Below are 23,088 nucleotides of genomic sequence, written 5' to 3' on the forward strand. Positions count from 1 at the left end.
TTTGCAATGTTTCCCCGCCTGGAATGCACAGGCTGAACAGGCTGAGTGGTGTCACGTGGGAGCTCGCATGCAATTGGTCTGTGCGTTTCCTCATCCACTAAACTAGTGGTTCTCAAACTTTTTCTGTCACGCCCCCCTTTGGAAGATAAAAATCTGTCACGACCCCCCCCCCCCCCCCCCCCCCCCCCCCCCAAAAAAAATAGGCCAATTTTAACTGTGTTGAAATAACTTCAAACCATGTTTGACATATCACTAAACTGCTCCTCCAATCAGTCTGCTATTTCAAAAATAAAAAAATGAAATAAAAATTGCAAACAGTTTACAAAAAAGATAACAAAGTTGAATATGTGCCAAAAAAACTAATTTGTTAGAGTTTAAGTCTTATCACTGTATTAGTGGCTGTTTTTCTTTTTATCCCTGTCAAATACCTCTCTGTTCTGTAAATCTAGACCAGGGGTTTACACACTTTCATGGCTTGAGATTTACTGTTTCAGTCTACAGGTCATCATGATCTACTTTTTAAGGTTGGCCTCATCATTTAAAAAAAAAAAAAAAAGGTTTGTAGCTTTTTAAATGCGCTTCAGTTCCTGTATTGATATTCAGCTTTACAGAGCAAGTGACTGAATCACACTGACCTTATTCTGATGATTTGCTCTGAATGGTATCAGTCAGGTTTATGTATCTGGACAGGAGCCGCTGATGCTCAAGCAGTTTTTCAGGTGTTCACCAGTAAGGATGAACCCATATTTAGACTTCATTATTTTCATGTGGGAGGTAGGTTGATGCGAAAAAGCTGTCAAATATGTGGCAGTCAAATATGTGGAAGTTCCAAATTGTCCAGCAGAGACCCTTGACTTCATATAAATAAAGGTTAAAATTTCTCCATCAGAAAACGTTAAACAGGGTGGGCCATAAGTTTCCATACATAGGAAAAATAAACATTGTTTTTTATAAAAAAACATTTTCATTTATATAATATGCTCTACATGACTGCCATTGTTTTGAAAACACATTTCAATTCGTTGCTCTTTATTTAAACTCATTTTTTAGGGTATCTGAAATACAGGGTGGGCCATATGCTTTTTTTTTAACATTTTATTTTTTATATTTCAAATACCCTAAAAAATGCGTTTGAATAAAGAGCAACGAATTAAAATGTGTTTTAAAAGCAATGGCAGTCATGTAGAGCATATTATATAAATAAAAATGTTTTTTTATAAAAATATATATATATTTCCTATGTATGGAAACTTATGACCCACCCTGTATATTAGCGGTGCTTTAGGTGGGCTGAGGCGTAGTCATGGTAACAAACCGCAAATAAAATAAACAGTGGCCACATTTCATGTCAGTCCCGCTGAGCTGTGTGTATGAGGAGCGCTGTACTGTACCAGCGTGTACTGTGTGTGATCGATGTGTTAAGCTCTCCTGATCTGGACTCTCTGTTAGAATGCATACTGACAGACCTGAAAACACGGTTTGTTTATGGTCCACCGTAAAAAAAATTCCGACGTTAAAACATTGGTTCCGCGCTTAATTTCAGTCAGACGCGCCCCCCCTGTCATGCGCGCCCCACACTTTGAGAAACGCTGCACTAAACCATTACCGTAAAGACTACAAAAGCTGCGCCGGATAAAATAGAAGCGCCCTGTCAGGTTTTAAATCATAACCCTCTGTTTTGGCTGTAAGTCGAGGTCCGTATGGGACAGCTTCTGGTTCCGGACCCGGACAGTGGTCCGCCTATTAGTGACTTCTGGTCTTTTCCGTTTATATACTACATACAGCTTTGGGTGGTTTGGGTGGCAGTGTGCGGTTTGAAACGGAGCCATTTCTGAATACAAAGTGGGATTTTACAACTAACCCTCACTTTTGGTTTCGTTTTAGAGCAGAAATAACCTACAGTACACTGTTTACCTCCTGAACTACAGCCCTGCCACTACACCAAACTTTTAACCAACTGAGCCATGTAAGTAATCTGATTAACTGTGTTAAAAGTGGAGATCTTTGTTCAAATATATTTTGCGTTCAAAATCTTATTATATTGCTCTTTTTAACTTAACCATGAGTCATTCGCTAAGGAATCGACTCTTCATGTCTGCTCTTGTAGAATAAAGTCAAATACTGTAGTATAATGTCAAGGCGTTTGTATAAAAATTAACTATAACTGAATAAGATATCAAGGCGTTTATATGAAAAAAATATATATAAACAAATAAGCTATATTGACGTTTTATATATTGCCATCTCGCGTTGGTGTGATATGAAAATAATCTGAAACACAATTATCACTGCGAACGCGTTAGCTGTTAAAGCACTATAAAGTTGTGTTATTCAGAAGTAAGTTAAAGAAACAATAATGGGCTGTGTTACCGAAAAAAGTATATGCGCACTTCTACTGAAAAAAAGAGTCGATTGGTAACGGAAAGAGTCGGTTCATGTAAAATGAGAAATAAGTTAACTGATCGCTTAGGAATGAAAAGAGTCGGTTCATGTAAAATAAGTAATAAGTTAACGGATCGCTTAGGAATGAAAAGAGTCGGTTCATGTAAAATAAGTAATAAGTTAACGGATCGCTTAGGAATGAAAAGAGTCGGTTCATGTAAAATGAGAAATGAGTTAACTGATCACTTAGGAATGAAAAGAGTCGGTTCTTAAATGCATTGGCTTTTGTAAAATGTTACATTAGTAAACTGATCGGTTCTTAAATCAGTTGGCTCTTGTAAAATGTAGTTTGTGGATTTATGTCTTTTGAAAGTTCAACTACCTTGTTTTTATTTAAAAGATACATAATTTATTCATTATATTATTAACAAATCATTACTAAACTAAGAAACAAAGAGTTCCTTATGCAAACAAGGTGTTACACATGTTTAATAGCTTTTTAAGTTTTTTATATTGTTGCTACAAATACATTATATTTGAAGAGAAAAAAAATATACATTTAAATAATGTAAATTTCATTTTCTGTCAGGGATTTCAAAGATGATTTAGAATTCCTTCTACAAGGTGTGACAGAGTTTGACATCCGAAGCGGGGATGTATCATCAGAAGTACTTGTGCATGGATCTTCAGCATTTCCTGTTGGATTCACCCCAGATGCAAAGGCGTTTTTTGCAGGCGCCCGTTACGGACAGGGCCGAGTAATAGCAGTCGGCCATGAAAGATACTTAGATAAAGATGTACTATCCACCTTTTTGATCAACGCTCTATTTTGGCTTGATCAAGGACGTAACGGTGTGATTGGTGTCTCACCTAAACATCAAGGTGCCTACCAGCTAATGAGTAGGTCTGTACTGCAGTGCCAGGTAACTAACCTAAAGGAAGGCTTGAGCGTCTTTGTGTGTATATCTCATAATAATACACAAAGCAAAGAAATCCAAGAATTCGTTGCCGGTGGTGGTGGCCTCTTCATTGGTGGACACGCTTGGTGGTGGGCCCAATGCAACCCTAAGAGAAATTTGGTAACAGATTGCCCTGGAAATCAAATCCTCTATAAAATGGGATTGTGCCTGTCGAATAAAACTGTAAAAGCTGGGTTGTACCCGGCCACACAGGTGAAACAACACCCTCACATACAGTTAGGCCCATAAATGTTTGGACAGTGCCACAATCTTCATGATTTGGGCTCTGCATGCCATCACATTGGATTTATAATGAAACAACTGAGATGCAATTAAAGTGTAGACTGTCAGGTTTAACAGAGGCAAGAATTTGGACTTGAAGTTTAACTTCTGAGTGAGTACTTTAAATTTATTCTGATCAGCTATCAGCATATGCGATTTGTTGAGGGAGCCCATGAGCTCCTAGTTACGCCACTGGTGTTGCATCTAGAAATGGTTCATATTATGAGCACCTGTTTTCAGTGGCAGGGTTATGAACAGGAAAAGATCCTCACTTTTGTCGGATAATGTGAACAGACTTTTTTAAATAACTGGCTGAAAGATGGGTAGCTGTTAACAACTCTGTATAGGCATTGGCTGGCTTTCTAAAAATAATTTAGATTTAATAATTTTATCATAATTTTTTTATTAATGTTTTATTGGTAAACGTTCTTGCAATAAAAAATGTTGCTTAGTTATTAGTTTGCAATTAATTACAATTAATCTCAATTAAAAACTGTAATCGCGTGATGTGTATATATATATATATATATATATAGATATACAGTAGGGCTGGGCGATTTTCACGATTAATTCGGTTAATTCGCATGAAGTTTTTCATCCGATGTTAGAATGTGACAATCGCGATTGTTTACATATATTATATTTTAATTAAAATACCAACATGGTGCGAGGCAGAAACTGACCAGACGCTCGCGGAATATAAATCAGGGAAAGTTTAATATAAAAAGGATTAGAGTCCAAAACCAGCGAAAACTAAAACAGAAAAACGGAAGACAACAAGGATTCTACACGGTAACGATTAGATTCAGTAATAAGGAGCGCAAACAGAAGAGTTGAATTAAGATTCACTGAATCAAACACCGCTGAACTGAATCAAAATACGGAGCCGATTAGCACGATCAGGATTGGCTGACCGGTGGAAAGTAACGAGTTACATTTACTCGCGTTACTGTAATTGAGTCGTTTTTTTGTGTACTTGTACTTTTTAAAGTAGATTTTACAGCCTGTAATTTGACTTTTACTTAAGTATGTTTTGTATTAAGAATTGTAATTCGCTACATTTTAAATCACATCCGTTACTGAGTAAAAAAAATCGCGTCTGGGAAACTGCTGCAGTGAATTCTGCGATGGGGAGTCGGATCTTTTGGCTCGGTTCCTTTTAAAGAGCCGTATGTATGTAACGACTCCCAAATGCGCGAATCGGTGCCTTTATTTTGGCTTAAAGGTGCCGTTCAATAGAATTGAATCATTTTACGACACATAATAGTGGTTAATACAGTTTGAAAGTTTTATGGGACTAAAATGACACATTACACATCCTTAAATGTTTAAAATGTTGTATCCACCCCCCACATCACAAGAGGACAAAATCAAAGCTGAGCTGAGTGATTACTTGATGCCCCCCCAGTGTAGATACTGATACAGACTCACTCAGTGGTGGAAACAGTACAGTACAGGCTCGTGTTCCTTTTAAGAAACCTGTAAAGAACTTTTTGTAGTTTTTTTCCTAATGTAAGGAGGTTCTGCTGCACATTATTTAAAATAAAAGTTCTTAGATCTATTCTTAGATATAGATAGATAAGGATATAGTTAATTTAGATCTTTATTTTGTTTTAATTATTGTTAATTATTGTGATATCGTTATTGTTATAAAGTTTGAGTCCCTTGAAAGGATAATTATAGGTTGTTACTATTTTTGCACTTCTGCAGCCTTTAATTACAATGCAAAAAAAGAAAATTGAGTCTTATTTTAATTGCATTATACAAGAACAAAAAAAATCGAAATCGTAATCGACAATCGGGTATCATTTTAAAATAATCGAGATTTTTTTTTTTTGCAAAATCGCCCAGCCCTAATATACAGTATATGTGTGTGTGTGTGTGTGTGTGTGTGTGTGTTTCCGCTACATGTACTTTGCTTTATTGCTGCCGCTCCATCAGAATTTATATAATTACATGAAACTGCAATTACAAAAGCAGAGGGCTTTTATTTTGGAGTGAGGAATACAGGAAGTGGAAAAATTACTAGAGAGAGGCCCCCAATCCCAATAGACCACTGAAGTCGTGCGTCATTCTGTAGTCCTCGTTATGCCCATATTTGGAGACCCGGGTCTAACTCAGAATTCCTATGGGAAAAATTAACAGGGTTTTCAAAAAATCGGCTCTAACGCATCCTGTGCTAAATAAACATGTTCAGAACCCTGTACATTTTGTCCTGTGTACATTTTTCTCCTGTACATCACTGGATCCTCTGAATTTCGAGGTTGTTAAAGGGTCGTGATACTAATAATGCTACACGAAAGCTAATGCTACTGCGCATTAATTAGACATCACTGAACTACACCAATCAAATCAACGGAACGAGTGGCCCGTTTTTGGTGAGTACAACCAATGGCGTAACACCCAACCATCCTAGCTTTCTACTTTAATGTAGCTAGCTACTAAAAATATCAACCAAAACTTGTGAATATCACTCCACTGTCACACTGGTGAATCGCGTGCTTCGTGCGGTTATTTAAGAGGCTTATAAAAGAAAAAATAAATAAAACATTAAGAGGCTTCCAGTCTAGTGACGTGAATTTAGTGCGCAGTAGCATTAGCTTACATGTAGCAATATTCATATTTTGACTCTTTAACGACTTCATAATTCAGAGGATCCAGTGATAATTGACAGAAGAATCTCCATAAAACAAAATGTAACAGCTTTGGAACATTGTTTATGACTACAGGATGCAAGAGAGACAATTTGCGAAATCTCCATTCATATTTCCCATTCAAAATTTCTCTTAGACCCGGGTTACCAAATATGGGCATAACAACATGGCGTGGCCTACAAAATGACGACACGACTTCAGTGGTCTATCCGCTCCCTACTCACTCCGCCTCTCCACTCCGCCTCCGTTTGCGCGTTCACATGGAGTGCTCGCCACATTAAGGGCTGTCCCAAAGTAATTAGGACGGAGGGGGAGTGCATTATACAACCCTCCAACAGCGAGTGTACACAAGAAGCTGCGTCCGGAATCGCATACTTCCATACTCAATAGTACGCGAAATGAGGACGCGAGAGCAGTTAGTATGTCCGAATACGTAGTATACATAAAGAGGTACGCGAGAAGTACCCGGATGACCTACTTATTGGGCAGCCATGTTTGAGTATGCAAGCGATGCACACTTGCGGTCCGTTAATGTATCCCATAATGCAACTGGAGCTGCGTTGGCGTTCGAAGCGTAAAAAGAAACAAGAAAGAAAGTGGTCCTCTGTTTACAAGTGTAAGTAAGATAAATAAAATAAAACATTTTAAAGACGAATAAATAACAAAAACACGATAAATATCCAAAAGTTTGGCGAGTGGTGTTTGTAATGAGTCTGTAACCATGGTGATATTACGTCATCACGTCCTCACGTCATCACTTGACGTTGGAAAGATGGCGGATGTAGTGCGTAGCGGTGTTGTGTGCATACTGCACACTTCTGTACTGGAAGTATGTACTTTTTTACTGGCCGAGTAGTGCATACTTCCTCCAATCTAGTACGTACTCTGTAAGTATGCGATTCCGGACGCAGCTAAGAGCGCACTCAACCACCACACTCCACGGAAGTGCAGCTAGGAAAGGATGGAGGAAACACCTTACAAATGTAGGTTCCAACATCATTTTTAGTCAAATATGATATTAGGTTTCCTCATCACGTCCCCACATCATCACGTGACGTTGGAAAGATGGCGGATGTAGTACGTAGCTGTGTTGTGTGCATACACACTTCTGTACTGAAAGTATGTACTTTTTTACCGGCCGAGTAGTGCATACTTCCTCCAATCTAGTACAGACTCTGTAAGTATGCGATTCCGGACGCAGGGAGAAAAAGAGAAGGGAGGGAGAAATAGAGGAGAGGAAAGAAAGAAAGGTTGATTAAACTAGCTAACATTAAGTTAGATTTTACAGGTTTTGCAGTTGAAGACATTTAGAATGTTACTTTCGGTTTGGCACATACTGCCTAATGAATGGAGCCTGTTTAGATTCTAAGCTTTAAAACAGTGCTGTCAAGGCTAATATGTTCATTTTTAGAACGGATTAATCATATGACCAAGTTTGACCCCAACATTTATTTAGTAAATTAAGAGATTTTAATTCAGAAATCATCAAAACTACACTGCACTACAAACTACACAGATAATTATAATAAAGAAAAAAGATTCCTCTATCCAGTTTGTCATGTATACTACACTACACGTGTATTTGTTTTATTGCTCCCCATACAAAGAATTACTAGTATTTTAACTTGTGATTTATCACAGAATATTGTTGCAATTAATAAAAGTATTGAATATAAATATAATTTGTGTTGTGTTGATTGTGTTGTTCTTACATTGATTCTTTTATTTTAAATTTGAAGATCCATTTATTAAAAGCTTTAGTCTTAAGAAAGAAAAGTGTGATTAATCACAATAAGTTATGCAATTAAGTTTTTTTTTTTATCCATTCACGGCCACACTAAGCTTTTTTCTTTAGGGGAATATACAGTACATCCATTCCTGCATTTCAAGCCTGCGACACATTTACATTTTTTCTGTTTTTTCTGTTGTGTTGTGACGTTACAACTTGTTACTGGCACAGATTTTGGAACAGCTCCCCTACTGGTGTGATGGAGTAATACTGTAGGAAAGTATTCAGCTCGCTAAGTGTGTACTGTTCAACTAGGTTCTGCTCAGTATTGAGGGCGATTGAGGGTTAAATTGTATTTTACAATTGTATGCATATGACACATTTTGTGAAGAGTAGTGAACACAACGTCTAGTGAACTGCTATTAGTCGGCTGAATTTATTACAGTTTCAGAGTGAAATAAAATTTCTGGCCAGAATGAAAAATTAAAACTCCTGTATGACAGCCAAAAGATGTGCAAAAAGGTTAAGCTGGTACAGAAGTGGTGGAACACAACTGGCACAAAACATAATCTGCATGAAAGTGGCATCAGAAAGAAACAAAAATGATTTTCCTAGGAAAGAAGCATTTTGGAAACGAGTGCTATGATCTGATGAAGGTACCACCACCATGTATGTTAAAAAAAGAACACTTTGTCAGCTGTAAAGCATTTTTTTTGGGGGGGGGGGGGGGGGGGTTCATATTGCTGTGCATGCATAATGACTTAAGATTTTTAAAAAAATGAAATGTCTGTTATTACTAGATCTGTTGATGTCATGAAAATGCAACAGTAACTAATTTTCACCTAAAGAATGCACTTATGGCGCCCAGGTGGGGCAGCAGGATATTCCGCTTGCACCCCAGCACCAAGTTTCTGAACTCCCCGGTCGGCTGGGCGAATCTAGCGGGCATAATTGGCAGTGCCTGCAGCAGATTCTAATTGGCCACCGTATCTGCTGGGTGGGGGTCAGACTATGTGTGGGTGGGTGGGTCTTCATACGCTGTGCAAGGACCCTTATTGGTGGAAGAGACACCTGTGCAGAATGCAGGGGTGAGAAGAGGAGGGGCTGTACACATGTCAGAAGAGGGGAGAAAATGCATATAAAAAAATGCACTTATGTTATTAGTTTATGGTGTCCGAGTACGTATTTACCCTATAAATGTTTTTTTTAACTATAATCATCATTATGCTTATGAATCACACCTTTATGTTCATTTTTCTATCTGTATGTTTAAAGTGGATATATGAACTGGAAGTGTACAACAATTATTGGAAGCATGTAACAAAGTGGTTGAATATTTGTTTCCCATAAATGTATTCAAAAGTAGCCCAGCATTATGTCTCATTATTGATTCCACTGAAAAACATGACATACTTATTACAGTCATTATTAAAAAAATACATTCATATCAATTAATACCTGCATGGTGTCCACTGGGATTGAGATGGCCACGGTCGAACCCTGAGTTAGTGTAATCCTCATTCAGAGCCTGTCTCTCACCCTGGTAAATTCCAGGATAGGCAAGGCAAGGCAAGTTTATTTGTATAGCACCTTTCATACACAGTGGCAATTCAAAGTGCTTTACATAAGGAAAAATTAAAAGCATTAAAACATTCCTGAGATCTAGAACCTCAGAAAGACTTCTTGCAAACATTTAGTTACAAATAAGAACATAAAATTCAAACAAGAGATAAAAATTAAGAACATTAAAAAATTAAAACAATTTAAGAAGTATGAAATTAAAACAAGAGAGATAAGGAATTAAGAACATGAAAACTAAAGGAAAATTATAGTAAAATATACCATACAGTTTAGAGAATGTAAAATTAAAACAAGAGAGATGAAAAACTAAAAGAAATATGGTAAAATGAGGGTAATAGTAAAAAATTTGAGCTCAATCATATGCACAAGAAAAAAGAAAAGTTTTTAACCTGGATTTAAACATTTCTACATTTGCGGAACATCTAATATCTCCTGGCAGTCTGTTCCAGTTATATGCAGCCCAACAGCTAAATGCTGCTTCACCATGTTTAGTTTGGACTCTGGGCTCAACTAGCTGACCTGAGTCCATCGATCTAAGAGATCTACTGGGTTTATATTCTCTAAACATTTCTGAGATGTATTCTGGGCCTAACCCATTCAGTGATTTATAGACCAGTAGCAGCACTTTAAATTCTATTCTGTAACTAACTGGAAGCCAGTGTAGAGATTTTAGAACTGGAGTGATGTGCTCAGTTCTCTTCGTCTTAGTTATAGTCTTGTCCTAGCCAATAGCCGTCTTTCATTTCACCTGCCCAGTTCTGGTTCACCAGCTACAAAAATAAAAGGATAAAAAGGTCAACAGAACAACACATAACTGGAGATGGGAATCCAACCAAGGTCCCAAGGACAGTGGAGCTGTGCAGCATTTACGCTGTATACTATACAGTGCATACAAAAAAGTCTACACACCACAATGCCAGGTTTTGTTATGTACAAAATGTGACCAAGATGAATAATTTCAGAACTTTCTCACTTTTAATGTGACTATAATATGTACAATTTATCTATATATCTATACACCGATCAGCCATAACATTAAAACCACCTCCTGGTTTCTACACTCACTGTCCATTTTATCAGCTCTACTTACCATATAGAAGCACTTTGTAGTTCTACAATTACTGACTGTAGTCCATCTGTTTCTTTACATACCTTTTTTAGCCTGCTTTTATCCTGTACTTCAATGGTCAGGACCACCACAGAGCAGGTATTATTTAGGTGGTGGATCATTCTCAACACTGCAGAGACACTGACATGGTGGTGGTGTGTTAGTGTGTGTTGTGCTGATATGAGTGGATCAGACACAGCAGCGCTGCTGGAGTTTTTAAAAAACGTGTCCACTCACTGTCCACTCTATTAGACATTCCTACCTAGTTGGTTCACCTTGTAGCTGTAAAGTCAGAGACTGCTGCTGTTGTTTGAGTTGGTCATCTTCTAGACCTTCATCAGTGGTCACAAGACACTGCCCATGGGGCGCTGTTGGCTGGATATATTTTTGGTTGGTGGACTATTCTCAGTCCAGCAGGGACAGTGATGTGTTAAAAACTCCAGCAGCGCTGCTGTGTCTTATCCACTCATACCAGCACAACACACACTAACACACCACCACCATGTCAGTGTCACTGCAGTGCTGAGAATGACCCACCACCCAAATAATACCTGCTCTGTAGTGGTCCTGGGAGAGTCCTGACCATTAAAGAACAGCATGAAAGGGGGTGTTTATATATGGTAAGTGAAGCCAATAAAATGGACAGTGAGTGTAGAAACAAGAAGGTGGTTTTAATGTTATGGCAGATTGGTGTATATATACAGTATATACAATAAAAGCGACAGATTTCAAAACTGACCAGTAAACACAATAAAAGTAGCTAGCCCAGCTAATCGATCTAGGGGCGAGTCGTTCAGCAAATCCAGGCATCGAGAGTCGACTTGTTGAATCCACTTCATACAGGGGGCAGCATTGCTATTGCGGTGAAGTACACGATATATACAAAATTACCGAAATACCCATAAAAAAAAGAGACAGCCGTATAAAAGTTACATATATCTAATTAACTTTTAAAAATAAATTGTAATGCTAGTTTTAATTATGAGAATTTTACTGGTTTTACTGGTTTCCAAATAACCAAAACAATGCTGCATGCACTGAAGAAGTCTTACCTACCTACCTACCTACCTACCTACCTACCTACCTACCTACCTACCTACCTACAAACTTTACAGTGTGCAAACTTTACAGTGTAATCACAGTATTCAAATGTTTTATTTAAAAAAATTAAACAATCAGAACGTCAAACATTGCTTATCCTATCTGATCTATAATGAATATATCACGCATAAGTGTAAATGCGTCTCTTTATATATATTTTTTTTATTTCTGCGCAGTTCTTATCGGCTGTAATCCATCCATTCAGCTTGGCATCAGTAGAAGGAATCAGTCAGTCATAATGAGAGCTGTTTATTGTTGAAATTTAAATCCGAAAACACTTTTAATATCGCGCAGAGAGCGAGCGAGATGCGCACACACACACACACACACACACACACACACACACACAGAGAGAGAGAGAGAGAGAGAGAGAGAGAGACGTAACCGAGCTACAGAGAGAACATGCAGAAAACGAGCACAAATAACTGAGAAATAAACTTGTTAATGATGTTAAATCTGATTCTTTCATGGCGCTTATGTTTTAAAGCAGAAATAAACACAGGCACATCTCTGCACAAGAGAGGATTTTTCTGAAACTTAATGCGATGCAACCACATCATGTCTCATCCCTGTAGTTTTTTCTCTTCTTTTAAAATAAATCTTTTTTCTCATTTAAGTGTTGTTTGAATTATGCCTACATTTAAGGCAAGGTAGCAAAATGTTCATGATTGTTCATCACTGATATTAATATCGGGGTTGTCTTAGTTTACCCCGTAACGCTTCCCGAAAAATGAAGAGTCATTTTTTAAACGGCTCTTTAAAAGGAACCGAGCCAAAAGATCTGGCTCCCTTCAAGGAGACATAATTCCCATCACTACAACCAATCAGTGAGCTCCAACCGCCTACCCCTCCCACCCCTCCCTTACTGTGGATGCGCGAATGTCTTAAAGTCTCAGTTTTTAAGGTAAACCTGAAGCAGAAATTTGGCGCTTCACATTTTTTAAAATACCGTCAACATTTTAAAATATCGTCAACATTTTTAATTACCGCGGTATACCGTAATACCGTCATACCGCCCAACCCTAGGTACTACTGGTAAAAATCTCTTCCAGTTAATTACATTTCAAGACTTCCACAAAATGGAGAAGTTACAAAATGCCTATATGATAGATAAACAAATAGCTATAGCTTTGTACAGTAATAAAGGAAACATCCCATTTCCAGTGAAATTAACTGGAAGTTACTTGATACTGCAGACAGATTTGGGTGGTTTGGGTGACAGTATGCGGTTTGAAACAGAGCCATTGCTCAATACAAAGTGGGATTTTATAAGTGACCCACACTTCTGGTTTTATATTACAGCAGAAATAACCTTCTACAGTACACTGTTTAACTCCTGAACTACAACCCTGCCATTACACCAAACCCTTAACCAACTGAGCCATGTAAGTAATCTGATTAACTGTGTTAAATCTATTTTACTGAGCTCAAAATTTTATTATATTGCTCTTTTTACACTGGACCAAATTAACATATATAATGAGATAATGAATATGTTGTTGATTAGACTGTAGCTTTTGCCAGAATCGAATTTGAATTGAATCAGTGTTTAATGAGTCGTTTGCTAAGGAATCGACTCTTAATTAAGTGCGCACTGCTACTGAAAGAGGAGTTGTTTGGTAACGGATAGAGTCGGTTCTTGTAAAATGAGAAATGAAATAACTGATCGTTATTGAGTGAATATGCCATTAAAACAAGACATTTATGTATTTTTAAAGTTCAACTATATGTGCCTAATTTTTTATTTAAAAGATACATAATTTATTCATTATATTATTAGCAAATCATTACTAAAATAAGAAACAAAGAGTTCCTTATACAAACAAGGTATTACACGTTTAATAGCTTTTTAAATTGGATATATTTTTATTGTTGCTACAAATACATAATTTTTAAAAATGAAAAAATATATATATACATTTGAATAATGTAAATATTGTTTGCCCTTAGGGAATTCCGGGATTTCAAAGATGATTTAGAATTCCTTCTACAAGGTGTGTCAGAGTTTGACATCCAAGGCAAGGAGGTACCATCAGAAATATTTGTGCATGGATCTTCAGCATTTCCTGTTGGATTCACCCCAGATAAAAAGGCGTTTATTGCAGGCGCCCGTTACGGACAGGGCCGAGTAATAGCTGCCGGCCATGAAAGATACTTAGATCGAAATTCACTATCCACCTTTTTGAACAATGCTCTTCTCTGGCTTGATCAAGGACGTAAAGGTGTGGTCGGTGTCTCACCTAAACATAAAGGTGCCTACCACCTAATGAGTGGGTCTGGACTGCAGTGCCAGTTAACTAACCTAAAGGAAGGCTTGAGTGTCTTTGTGTGTGAATCTCATGATAATACACAAAGCAAACAAATCCAAGAATTCGTTGCCGGTGGTGGTGGCCTCCTCATTGGTGGACACGCTTGGTGGTGGGCCCATTGCAACCCTAAGAGTAATTTGGTAACAGATTGTCCTGGAAATCAAATCCTCTATAAAATGGGATTGTGCCTGTTGGATAAAACTGTAGAAGCTGGGTTGTACCCGGCCGCACAGGTGAAACAACATGGCACCTCACAGATTTATGTTTTCCTGAACATGTATTTCAAAGATGATTTAGAATTCCTTCTACAAGGTGTGACAGAGTTTGACATCCAAGGCCAGTCTGTACCATCAGAAATATTTGTTCATGGATCTTCAGCATTTCCTGTTGGATTCACCCCAGATGCAAAGCCGTTTATTGCAGGGGCCCGTTACGGAGAGGGCCGAGTAATAGCAGTCAGCCATGAGGGATACTTAAGTCGAAATTCACTATCCACCTTTTTGATCAACGCTCTTCTTTGGCTTGATCAAGGACGTAAAGGTGTGATCGGTGTGTCACCTAAACTTAAATGTGCCTACCACATAATGAGTAGGTCAGGACTGCAGTGCCAGTTAACTAACTTAAAGAAAGGCTTGAGCGTCTTTGTGTGTATATCTCATGATAATACACAAAGCAAACAAATCCAAGAATTCGTTGCCGGTGGTGGTGGCCTCCTCATTGGTGGACACGCTTGGTGGTGGGCCCAATGCAACCCTCAGAGAAATTTGGTAACAGATTGCCCTGGAAATCAAATCCTCTATAAAATGGGATTGTGCCTGTTGGATAAAACTGTAGAAGCTGGGTTGTACCCGGCTGCACAGGTGAAACAACATGGCACCTCACAGATTTATGTTTTTCCGAACATGCTGCATCGTTTTGTCCAACATGTGTTCCATGGACAACAACTGACAGACCAAGAACAGCAATTTCTGAGTAAGCTGTGCAGTGACTGTGTCTCCAGCCTCCGCATGCAGGGACAAGACTGTAGTTGTTATAACCTTCTTATGAAACTTGTAAAGAAAACAGGGCTTCCAAAATTTCCACTGACTAATTCCAGCGAACATGAAAGGGATCTCCTGCTGCTGCAGGTGGGCACTGAGCTTTCCAGGGTTTGCAAAGAACCTGAAACACTTCTGTCGGACTTCATCGTGGACAGCCCCGACCTGCCATCTGTGACCGATGCAAGAGTCTGCATCAGTGCATGTACAAAAGGTAAAATATTTCCTGTTCTTGTATCACAAACAGTTCTGTTTTATGCTGGATTTTTTTCTCTCTATCTACAAATCCCCAATTTGATCAATGAAAACCAAGCTGTATAGGCACATGTCAGTGTCACCTGCCAGTTTTTGGTTCCTACACAGACACATTTACCACAGGTGTTCCTAAAAAAAGTACTCAACGAGTGTGTTTCTTACTTATATATTTAAGCTATACTTGGCTTCTTTCATTTTATTGAAAAATACTGAGCATTACAGCTTTAAATCTTTGACTATCAAATCTTTTAACGTTTTCTGTTTCAGATCATACAGAGTGGATAAGCACAGGCTTGTATTTGTCTCCTGGAATGATAAGTTACATTACAGTTCCCCAGACAATCGTGGGGAAAGGCTGGCAGGTATTTAATGTATTTGAATAATTGTCTTCATGATGCATTACACTGGGCAAATCAGACTAGTTTTCACCAGTCACCTTTTCCTGACATGTTTGTGCCAAATAAAGTACATGTCAATAAAAAAGGTCCATGTTAATGAAGCTATTATGGTTATTCTGGCAACTTTATCAGGAACACTATGGTAATATTAAATCACTTTGGTCCACATTGATATGATTGCATTAAGTAATTGCTGCAGATTTGTGAGCTGCACATTTGCACTGCCGCTGTGGAACCACTATTCTACCAAATTCTTATTGTGCTAATGGTTCATGGTAGCAATATGAGATGCTTTGTGACATAGAATTATGGCCATAAAAGGACACACATGGTCTGCAACTAAACTCAGATTTAATGTTCAAGATTCAGCATTCAAACAATGCTCATTTGGTGTAAAGGACCCATGCTGTTTGACGAGTGCAATGTGGATCAGCACTGTGTACAGAGAGACACACCCTGACAGCACTCTTTTCCCATCTCTGTGCAGGAGCTATCAATCAGCCAGAGGTCGTAATTGCATTAGTTATGAGAGAGTCCCTATCTGGCTTTTTTTTATATCCCACCCCTATCTGAACAACAGGTCAATCGCTATTCATGTGGCTGCTCAGCCTAGCCAGCAGGCAGAGCTGGGGTTCAATATGATGTATTCGAGATCCCAGCTCTGGTTCCAGCATGTGTTTTTACCGCTGGATGATGTTTACTTTTCACACCCTTCTGTGTAAACTCTAGTGATGGTTGGGCATTCAAATTTCCGAAAATCATGCCACAGTTGAAGTCAATCAGATCACATTTACTGATGTTTGATTATCTGATCACTAACCATGTGACCATGGTTGTATACCTGATTTTTGACATTGAGTGTAAATTAAATCCTCAAATATGTCATACCTGCAGGTGCAGATTGGCTGTCAAACGGATGACTTAAGCCATCTTACGGATCTAAAACGTGCTCCTGTGGTGCATGTGCGATTTCCTGTGGATAAAGAAAAACTGAAGATCTGGAACCTATGGGGAGGCCTCATATACCTCATCGCACCTCCTAATACTACAGTTAATGACGAGAAGGTTGTCATACGGACAGCTGTGAAAGTGCCATACTATAAGTCTGGTAAGTCTGATACATGTAATAAAAATGATACATTATTTGGCCAAATGTATGTCACTTTTGAAAGGTTCTCAGATCTTCCAACTTATTTTAATATAAAATAAAGACAACAGGAGTAAACCAAAATGCAGCTTTTAAATGATCATAATTAAAGTAAATCTTGGAATGTGGAACTTTTTGTTCAGGAAATACCAGTGTACGTGAGTGGAATGATGAGATCCGTAAAGCACCAGCCCCTTGGGCAGAGCTGGAGTTTGAGAATCTCATCATCACCCTGCCTTCGAATGTAATACGTGAACTGCACCAGCCGGACAGTGTGGCCACGCGTTGGGATGCCATTATGAGAGCCGTAGCTGATTTGGCTGCAAAACCTGCGAAGTTTCCACGCAAAGAGCGCTTCGTTGCTGATGTTCAGATCTCATGTGGTTTGTTATGCTTTAATTTTTCACACTGGTTTTATCAGAATGTGAAGAATTAGCGAATCATCCATATAGTTGTGATCACATAATTGATTTACCATAACAGCATTCATAATATTGATGAATCATTTATTTATTAAGATGCGCTAAGCAGTTAATGTAACATTCTGATGCCATTTCCGACAGGCGACATGCATTCTGGTTACCCCATCATGATGCATTCCTGCTCAGCTCCAGACTTGGTGAATCCATACGTTGTTGGGAAAAGTGATTTCTGGGGACCTGTACATGAACTTGGCCATAATCAGCAGTGCTCGGTTTGGGAGTTTCCACCTCACACCACTGAGTGTACCACTAATTTGTGGTCCCTGTATGTGCATGAGGTAGTGCTGGGGGTGAACAAGGAAAATGCTCATAGTGAAATGACGAAGGACAAACGACAAAGACGAATCAACCAATACATTATGGAGGGCAGACAACTAAAAAACTGGACTGTCTGGACAGCATTGGAAACCTACACTCAGGTATGTATACATTGACGTAATAGAAGTATTTCATTATGTTCTATTGTTCCTGCATGCCTGTATTCCTGTACACAAAGCAAATCCATAAAGATTATTTGAAATTTGGTGTAGAAAATGTATCGGTCTGCACAGATTCCTGAACTTGAAAACTGAACATTATGTGAAAACCAAGACAAAAAACAAGAAATTTAGTGGAGAAGAAATATGAGAGCTGAGTTCCACTATGCCAGCTACTCGATCCACCAGTGAGTAACAACCCAAACTCTCGACAAAGAATCAAGAAAAGGAAACTCAGTAAACTGGCAGTGGCAATAAAGCTCCCACGCCAATGCTGCACATAGCTTGGGTCCAGGATGGGTCTGAAAGATGTCACGCCACCATTGGACACAGTGTCTTTCTATAGGCACTGTATGGTATATGACCACAAGTACATGGGTGCCCGAACGTGAGCTGGTTGGACATCACAATCCAAACCCATGAGCATTAATATGACTTTCCATAAGATCTTAAAATGTGTCTGTGGAAACTGGTGCCAATTGGGCCAAAAAAGCATTTTGAATGAAAAGGCTTACACGCCACCACTGGGCACAGCACACATCTTTCGTGACAGCTCCACAAAACAATGTCAGCAAACACAGAAGAAAACCAGCTGCCACCAGTCGAGTTCCTAGAAACCAGATCTAAATGAGCTGGGCAGGTCATCAAGTCTGATGCTCAGCCTGGTATATCAGCTTAATAGTTGAACAAAGAGACACATAGATGAACATATAGGAAGTCAGACATGATCCCAGCCCTGAGATGCATTTTCAGGCTGCTTATAAAGAGCCCCCCTTAGGTGATGTGAGTTTAGGGAGAATTGCAATTTCAGTCTGCATACCCATGCCCCCTGTCAGTCAACAAGGGTGCGGCAAGTGGGCATGTTTCATGACCTTCTTAGTAGTGCTTTTCCAAACAGCTGATGCCGAGATTGGTCCGCTGTTCAAACTCAGTGAAGTATTTAATTGGACTCTGATCTAGGGAGCAGATACGTTACGATTTCTGAGGCTGGTGACTCGAATAGTCTTAGACTTGCAGTTTTTCAATTTTCCATATTGACTAACCGTCATTGGCTAGAGTGATGATGGATTGAGCTTTTTAGGTTGAGCTGTTCCGGCCATACTCTGGAGGACTAAACATGGAAATAACCAAACGGGGCTAGTTAAACCCACCTTTCCTTCTTAACTCTTGACTAAATGATGAACATAGAATGACATTCTACAAATTAAAATTTAAAAGACAAACACGTATCTTGTGTGGCTTAAAATATAAATAAATGGGGTTTAAAATCTAAATGGGAGCATTTAAAAATATACATTTTGCCAGCAGACTGGCCGGCTACATGAACCGGACGGGGACTCCTCATTACTGATGCATTTATGAACTCTGCTGGCTGATTGATGGTGCCTGCACCGAGACGAGAAATGATATGTTGATCAGGGTGTGACTCTCCGTACACAAAGCTGATCCGCATATGAACTCGCCTCGTGTTGGTGAACAGATGCAGTCGGCTACTGCACACGTGTCGGAGGGGGGCGTGAGTCAGTCTTGGGTCTTCTCAACCAGGGTGAAGATCAACATCAGCAGAGAGGAAGAATAATGCAATTGGGTGATTGGATACGCTAAAGTCAGGAGAAAATGCAGAATAAACAGAACCTTCTAGAATGTTTGCCTTTTGCCTATAGGCACTGTATGCTAAATGACCAAAAATATGTAGATGCGTGACCGTGAGCTGGTTGGACATCACATTCCAAACCCATGTGCAATAATATGGAGTGGTTATAACTGCGTCCACTTCTCTGGGAAGACTTTGCCCAAGATTTCGAAACATGTTTATGGAAACTGGTGCCAATTGAGGCAAAAGAGCATTGATGGCATTGATGTTAACTGAAAAGACCTTTCCACTGCTACAGTATAGACATGGGTGTGGCTTAAACTCCTGAACTCCTGAATATGTTCTACCAATCTGTTGTAGCCAGTGTTCTTTTTTTATGCGGTGCTGTGCTGGGGTGGCAGCATTAAAAAGAAAGACGAAGCAAGACTGGACAAACTGATTAGACGAGCTGGTGCAGTGGTAGGCATTGAACTGGAACCACTGGTAACAGTGGCAGAAAAGAGGACACTGTGTAAACTCTATTCTATCATGGACAATGTCAGTCACCCACTGTATACAGTGATTATTAAACAGAGGAGCATGTTCAGTGACAGGCTGCTGTCTCAGAGCTGCTCCACGGACAGGCTTAGAAAGTCATTCGTACCCAGGGCCATTAGGCTCTACAACTCCATCAGGCAGGGAAGGCTGACTGTAGCTAAAGAGTGAGGGTTTCTAGTGTAGCCATGTGTGTACGTACTTGTATGCATGTGCATGTGCAGGTGTATATACAGTATATGTATGTACTGTATATATGTGTGTATGTATTTGCATATGTGTACATGAATATATATGTGTATGTATTTGCATGTGTGAATATGTATGTATATGGGTGTATATGTGTATGTATATATATGGCTATACTGGCCTCATTGTGCAATATTGTCACATGTCACTTTACTATTTAATAATTTAATTACTATTCAATTTTTACACTAGCAATATACCTCATGCATCATTACAGTTACCAGTTATTCATTTTATGTTAATCACAAGAAAGACTCGGTTCTATTTTTTCTTTTCTGTTTGCTTTTGTTTTGTTTTGTACTGTTAATTATTTGTTGTACTATGCTACTGGGGCTTTAATTTCCTTCGGGATCAATAAAGTATCTATCTATCTATCTATCTATCTATCTATCTATCTATCTATCTATCTATCTATCTATCTATCTATCTATCTATCTACTTAATAAATAGAAGTGGTATCCACATACTTTTAGCCATATAAAGTATGTCAATGTGCATTGAAATGACAAATAATAATCTTAATAACTACCTAACTACTAATTTTTAACCTATTTTTTAAAGCTACAGGAAGAGTTTGGGTGGGAAGCCTTCAAGAAAGTCTTTGCAGCCTACCATAACTACACAGATGTTCCAGAAGACAAGGAAGGCAAGATGAACCTGTATGCTAAAACATTTTCCACAGTGGTAAACAAAAACCTGGTTCCATTCTTCAAAGCGTGGGGTTGGCCCATTCAGCCCAGTACAGAAAAAGAGCTCTCTGGTTTTCCTGAGTGGAGTGATCATCCAATGGTCTTTAAAGGTGACACATGTTCCTTATCATAGAGAAAGTTTCTCAATGTATAAACTTTTATACATTGTCACTTTCCTTTGTGATGCATTTTTCCCAGCGTTGTACCAACTTTTTAACCATCAGCAAAAAAGGTTTTTTGGTTGAGCGTGTAGCCACTGATGCACCGCTGCTTATCACATCATCATCACATGAAAATCTTCTTCCCCTTAAAGCTTCTTTGAGTGTCCAAAAAGGTGTAAATCAGATGGCATGAAATCCAGACTATAAGCGTCTCTCAGTCTCTCAGACACAACCAATTACTACTCCTCCACCCTCACCGTTTCCAATGTAAATATAAAAGTACAAAAACTTTTTGAAGGTCTCATAAAATCCCACTCCCACTTGCACCCCCCATGCTGACCTTTTTTTTTCCAATTCCAATCGCTACTTCCAACTCAGCCTGTTAACTTAGCCACTGAGACTAAGACTTAACGGTGTTAGGCTAGCATTCACTTGTTTATATAGTTCTGGATTACTGATCCAAATCCAGTAGTGACTGTGTGGTGAGACCCATCAAACCCCAGTCATTGGACAGTATGGAAAATAAAAAAAACCACAGTGTTTCTTACATTTACTTTGACTTTTATTTAATTTCAGACAGTATGAACCCAATATATTTCATGCTGTTTCATTTGTTGATATACATCCATTCCTGCATTTCAGGCCTGCAACATATTTACATTTTTTCTGTTTTTTCTGTTGTGTTGTGACGTTACAAATTGTTACTGGCACAGATTTTGGAACAGCTCCCCTACTGGTGTGATGGAGTAATACTGTAGGAAAGTATTCAGCTCGCTAAGTGTGTACTGTTCAACTAGGTGTCCGAGTACGTATTTACCCTATAAATGTTTTTTTTTAACTATAATCATCATTATGCTTATGAATCACACCTTTATGTTCATTTTTCTATCTGTATGTTTAAAGTGGATATATGAACTGGAAGTGTACAACAATTATTGGAAGCATGTAACAAAGTGGTTGAATATTTGTTTCCCATAAATGTATTCAAAAGTAGCCCAGCATTATGTCTCATTATTGATTCCACTGAAAAACATGACATACTTATTACAGTCATTATTTAAAAAATACATTCATATCAATTAATACCTGCATGGTGTCCACTGGGATTGAGATGGCCACAGTCAAACCCTGAGTTAGTGTAATCCTCATTCAGAGCCTGTCTCTCACCCTGGTAAATTCCAGGATAGTCTTGTCCTAGCCAATAGCCGTCTTTCATTTCACCTGCCCAGTTCTGGTTCACCAGCTACAAAAATAAAATGATAAAAAGGTCAACAGAACAACACATAACTGGAGATGGGAATCCAACCAAGGTCCCAAGGACAGTGGAGCTGTGCAGCATTTACGCTGTATACTATACAGTGCATACAAAAAAGTCTACACACCCCTACACACCACAATGCCAGGTTTTGTTATGTACAAAATGTGACCAAGATGAATAATTTCAGAACTTTTTCACTTTTAATGTGGCTATAATATGTACAATTTATCTATATATCTATACACCGATCAGCCATAACATTAAAACCACCTCCTGGTTTCTACACTCACTGTCCATTTTATCAGCTCTACTTACCATATAGAAGCACTTTGTAGTTCTACAATTACTGACTGTAGTCCATCTGTTTCTTTACATACTTTAGCCTGCTTTTATCCTGTTCTTCAATGGTAAGGACCACCACAGAGCAGGTATAATTTAGGTGGTGGATCATTCTCAGCACTGCAGTGACACTGACATGGTGGTGGTGTGTTAGTGTGTGTTGTGCTGGTATGAGTGGATCAGACACAGCAGCGCTGCTGGAGTTTTTAAAAAACGTGTCCACTCACTCCACTCTTTTAGACACTCCTACCTAGTTGGTCCACCTTGTAGATGTAAAGTCAGAGACTGCTGCTGTTGTTTGAGTTGGTCATCTTCTAGACCTTCATCAGTGGTCACAAGACGCTGCCCACGGGGCGCTGTTGAC

The 23,088-nt window shown here is 38.8% G+C and overlaps 1 protein-coding gene across 1 annotated transcript; it reads left to right on the forward strand.

Moving 5' to 3' along the window:
- Nucleotides 1-1,611: 1,611 nt before the first annotated feature.
- Nucleotides 1,612-21,099, forward strand: LOC134334256 (TRPM8 channel-associated factor homolog). Its single transcript, XM_063016495.1, has 8 exons — nt 1,612-1,966; nt 2,972-3,577; nt 13,747-15,356; nt 15,665-15,759; nt 16,690-16,903; nt 17,086-17,325; nt 17,506-17,843; nt 20,839-21,099. Coding segments are annotated over exons 1-8 (3,366 nt in total). The 5' UTR covers nt 1,612-1,964.
- The last annotated feature ends 1,989 nt before the right edge of the window (nt 21,100-23,088 follow it).

The sequence above is a fragment of the Trichomycterus rosablanca genome, chromosome 20 (assembly GCF_030014385.1).
Source record: "Trichomycterus rosablanca isolate fTriRos1 chromosome 20, fTriRos1.hap1, whole genome shotgun sequence".
Lineage (NCBI taxonomy): Eukaryota > Metazoa > Chordata > Actinopteri > Siluriformes > Trichomycteridae > Trichomycterus > Trichomycterus rosablanca.